The 4600-nt window shown below is 43.7% G+C and overlaps 1 protein-coding gene across 2 annotated transcripts in view; it reads right to left on the bottom strand.

Moving 5' to 3' along the window:
- aldh1l2 (aldehyde dehydrogenase 1 family, member L2) overlaps nt 1–3700 on the bottom strand; it is an 18586-nt gene extending 14886 nt beyond the window's left edge. Inside the window, exons 1-2 of one of the 2 annotated variants that reach the window (XM_005935321.3) lie at nt 3435–3700; nt 986–1130 (exon numbers count right to left, since the gene is read on the bottom strand). In XM_005935321.3, coding sequence (XP_005935383.1) covers nt 986–1130; nt 3435–3482 — 193 coding nt within the window. In that variant the 5' untranslated portion in view covers nt 3483–3700. The other variant, XM_042226051.1, reaches the window with a different exon arrangement.
- Nucleotides 3701–4600: the final 900 nt, after the last annotated feature.

Genomic DNA, 4600 nt, shown 5'->3' with positions numbered 1-4600 from the left:
ATTATTTATGGATGAGAAGTAAAAAAAACCCAAAACCTTAGACTCAAACGTTAGAACAGGCTTCTCCCCGCAGCACGCCGTGTAATAAATACTCACAAAGAAAACGGCGCCGTTACAACTTATGTCTAAAAATGTATCGTTTCATGCATCGGCTAAAACACTCGACTCAGCTACATGACAGCTGGAAACACTTCACGCAAGTCGAGCTGCCCGAGATTCACAGAATTTACAGAAAATGTTACATTTTTGTGATTTATATCGTTATCGGACGACAGATGTTTTATATCGGGAGATGAGATTTTGGTCATATCGCACAGCCCTACTGCTAAACTACCTACTCAGCACCAAACAGACGAAAACACAACTGAAGAGCTCAGGAATTAAAATAGAAGCTAGAACTAGACCTGTATTCTTAAGGTGGATCCAAACACCTCTTTTAGATAAAGTTTGTTCATGTAACCCATAATTAAGTTCCTCCACTTCTACAAAGTGTGACACAAACTGACTCAAACCTTTGTGGCGAGGCTCTTTGAAAGGCCACGACTCTGTTAGCGGTTGGAGACAAAATTCAAAGTGTTTCGAAAAGAAGAGAAAACAGGCTTTATGGGGATATTATTCTATCAGTAGCACAAAGCCTTCACGAGGTACTAGAGTCTGAACACAGGCAGAAACGCAGCTCTGGCTAGATTTCTAAAGGTTCCTATAAGATGAGAATTAATTTGTAATTTTAGGGCCAAAATGACAAAACAAGCCCAGGCAGCCTGTTTGATAGTTGGGTTGATAATGAAACATTTCCTTGTACTGTAGAACACAACGCTTTTCCATCGTTCTTAGGTGTTTATTTTACCAACTGAAGAAGTAGTGACTCCAAATGCCCCACTATTAAAAATAATAACAGCAAACTGGGAAGACAAAAAGACAGCAATGTTGAAAGTTTGGTATCTGACATGTCAGAGAGAAACCTGTGAATGAACAGGAAACTTACCCAGGGGGTCAGCCTTGCCATCCTTGTCAGGGACCGTGAACACACCCACCACCTTGTGCCCCTGCTTCCTCAGGTTGCTGTAGACCTCCTGACCAAACAGGCTCTGGCCAATAATTGCTAGCTTTAACTTGTTCTGGTAATGATGCTGTAAAGGGAGCAAAAACACACAAGTTTCAACTTCACTGAAAGCACATCAGACATACTGGAAACACTGCACATGCTCATGCCCTAGTCTTTCTGCAGAAGAAGACTTTAGACACTTCACTACAGTTCAATAGACTTTATGCAACTTCCAGTAAGCAGTTATTTTACTTTGACCTACAGTACTGTGCAAAGGTCTTAAGCCACACCTCTTTTCTCTTGGAATGTAACTGGCAAAAATAGTTGTAACAAATTTGTAAACATAAATAGAAAAAAAACAGTTGTGTGGGAGAAACAGGAAAGCCAATATTTGGTAGGAACACCTTTATTCTTCAACACAGCCTGAACTCGCTTAGGCAGGAATTCTTGTAACGTCGTTAAATAATCATCAGTAATTGTTCTCTACGCTTCATGAAAGATATTCCAAAGCTCTTCTTTGGAGGCGGGTTTCCTTTAGTTCTGTTCTCGGTCAAAGTCAAACCTCTTCAACAACAACAATCAGAAGAAGAATCAGGAGGAGAAGAAGGCGGCCCAGGCTCTGGGACGGCCCATCCATGACTGATAGTGTGTTTAATATCCAGTATATGTCGTGTGCGAGGGATCATGAAAAATGAAGCTGTTCCCAGGCACTTCCCAGATGTGACCGCACGCTGGACCAAACTCTGACAGTACTTTGTGTCCACCAGCTGGAACGCAGCCCCGAGTAGTTTAAACATGACTGAATACTCACCTCTGTATATACTGACTAAAGTTTGAGCCAAACTCTCCAATCTGTATTCATCCTCCACAATTACTGTCAGTCCAGTTCTTGCATACTTCATCCTTTTCTCCCTGTTTTCCATCCTTAACAATGGATTCCTGACAGCCACGATTCCACTGAGACAATTTCTCATCAGGTTTATGAAAACAGTAGACGAACCAACTGCAGGGCAGGCGCACTATTAGGTGCTGTGTGCAGGATTTTGTCATTTTCTTACAGAACTAACATTCAGATATTGGTCATCTGCTGCAGATACTCTTTTATGCCTGCTTGTTCTTCTTTTGTCCTCCAGTTGTCTTGTTTTTTAAGAACACAGTGCACCTACAGAGATATCCCACTTCTCTGGCTAACAGCTGTTTGGGAACCACCTTGTTGGTGCAACATACTCTTTTATGCCTAAACATGCAGTTTAAAATGGGTTCAGCCATTCTTCTCTTGAATTTGGTCCTTTGTCCATGCCTGACTGATTCAAGTTGACAAACAAAGTGCTCTGAAAATGGTCAGGTTTAATGACTGGACTGAAAATGAGTAAAAATGTGGCCAATGGCCAAAGAAGGACTTTGAAAGACCTCCAAAGAGCCTGGAAAACTATAACTCAAGACCACTTTAAAACTTTTTGAAAGCAAAATATAAAGAAACGATGGCGAGCTCACAAGTTTTAACAGCACAGCAGTTTCTGATTAAACTGACAGTCAAACTGGGGCAGCAGAAACCTCTTTGCTTCTGTTTCCAATAATATAACTTTTCACAACCAGGGCAAATGTCCGTCATCATTAAGCTTTTTTTTCCTGAAGTTACATATTATTGACTTTTTGTCAGACCCTTGTAATATTTTATTTTACACCTGTTCATTGCATATGTGAGAAATCCTTAAATCTCAACCTCCCTTGGCGGTCTTAGTGGCCTTTAACTCTGTTATTGGCTAAAGGCAGCTCAGAGAAAAGCTATTGGCTGATGAAGATTATAACCCTTACCCAGCAGTGACAAGTGCATGCCAGAACCTCCCCCTCATGTGTTAAGCATGGAGGTTTCAGGTTTCCCATGCACATATGTAAGATCCTATCAAGTGCACATTTGACAGGTCTGGCTGCTGCTGCACAGCAACTTCCAAGCGACACGGTAAATAGATAAGGAATGAAAGAGCCCGTCTGATGCTGCCTCTTTCAGCCCAGCAGGGTCGTAAGTAAGCCGGGCTCCAGCCAGTACACTGTGAGCCTCCTGTGATGATGATGCAACTCCTCCAGATATTGTACAGTAAAGGCCAGCTCCGTCCGAGCGCGCAGCGGGAGGAACAGAGGAGGAGGGCGCCGTTGACACCGTAACGTGGCAAAGTGTGCACCATCTTTTCCCGTGTTGGCTGAAAATACAGCAGCTGAGTGACTTACTAAGAATGAGTGCAGTCAGACCCGAGCCTGGCTCAGTCCTCCTCATGACCCGCAGACCGCTGCATGCGTTCAGCGCTACACAGACACATTTAGAGAAACGATGTTCGCGCAATCAGAGCAGCTCACGCATCAAACCCCGGTGATTGTTTGCAACGTTACTCACGGATGAAGTGGAGAATTTCCTCAAGACTTGACTCGCCGTCCACAACATAATGGCGCTGTTGTTTGTTTTTAATATATATGCGCGCGTGTGTGCTCAATGCAATAGAAACGACAATAAATCGAGACGCTGCCGGATGTTCAGAGCCCCCAGCTGAGGTAGGCGCGCTCCTGTCTTCACACGCTGCACCTTATGCTGCCCGTGTGAGCCAGACTCAGCGGCGGACCGTGGTGTGGGCTCGTCACAGCCAGCTTATACTCGACGGCAGCAGACGCGGTACGTCCTGCCTACTGTACCGGACGTGCGCGTTCCCGTGGTGCTTATTTTACCTCCTTGCCGGCGCGGTCACGCGTGGGAATTCGTCCTTCTCATGGTTATTGGTCATTGAGCTCGTTATACGTTGCTTTAGTCTGGGATTGTGAATGACTTAAGCGAATTATACATACATGTTCATAGTATACATACATGTTTATCTCTGTGTAGATTCAGTTACTGTCATAAATTCTGCATCATACCAAAAGCTAAACTGTGGACCTCTGAAAAAGATATTGATCATAATTCACATCAGAAAAATCAAAAATACGTTTCCCTGTCCTTTCTCTGTGTATCTGTCAAACAAACACTGAAAAAGCCCAAAATATCTACTCTGCTGTGCACCTGCCCAAACTCCCACGTAGAACAGGCTCTAATCAAACAGCTGGCCGGCACAGGTTCAAACTGACGCAGGCTGCTGGCAGATCAAGCACTCGTTTATTCCTGTAAGCAGCAAAGGGCAGTGCAATCCGTCTTAAAGCTGCCCAACAGACTGCATGCTGTCAGCCTAAAGTCTTCCTATTAGTATAAGAGCACTTTTTCCAGTACAGTGATGAAAACAGCACTGCCTTTAATGGTGTTATTATTATGAATAACATCATTAAAAATGTCATGTTTTTCACCGAAACAATGTTATCGAGTTAGCAGGACGCCACACACACCGAGCCGCAGATGACTCCGGCAAGACCAGAGGTGGAGGTTTGTGCATTTATATTAACAATGCTTGGTGCATGAACTCCACTACTACTGAGAGTCACTGCTCACCTAATGCGGAGTTTTTAATGGTCAAATGCTACGGTGGCCCCTAGAGACAAAGCACGTACAAACTCCAAAACACTTACAAATTCCAAAACACA

The sequence above is a fragment of the Haplochromis burtoni genome, unplaced genomic scaffold (genome assembly GCF_018398535.1).
Source record: "Haplochromis burtoni strain Fernald_Lab_line unplaced genomic scaffold, NCSU_Asbu1 Contig_193, whole genome shotgun sequence".
Taxonomy (NCBI): domain Eukaryota; kingdom Metazoa; phylum Chordata; class Actinopteri; order Cichliformes; family Cichlidae; genus Haplochromis; species Haplochromis burtoni.
The sequence above is the reverse complement of the archived record's forward strand: the minus strand, read 5'-3'. Positions and strand labels throughout refer to the sequence as shown.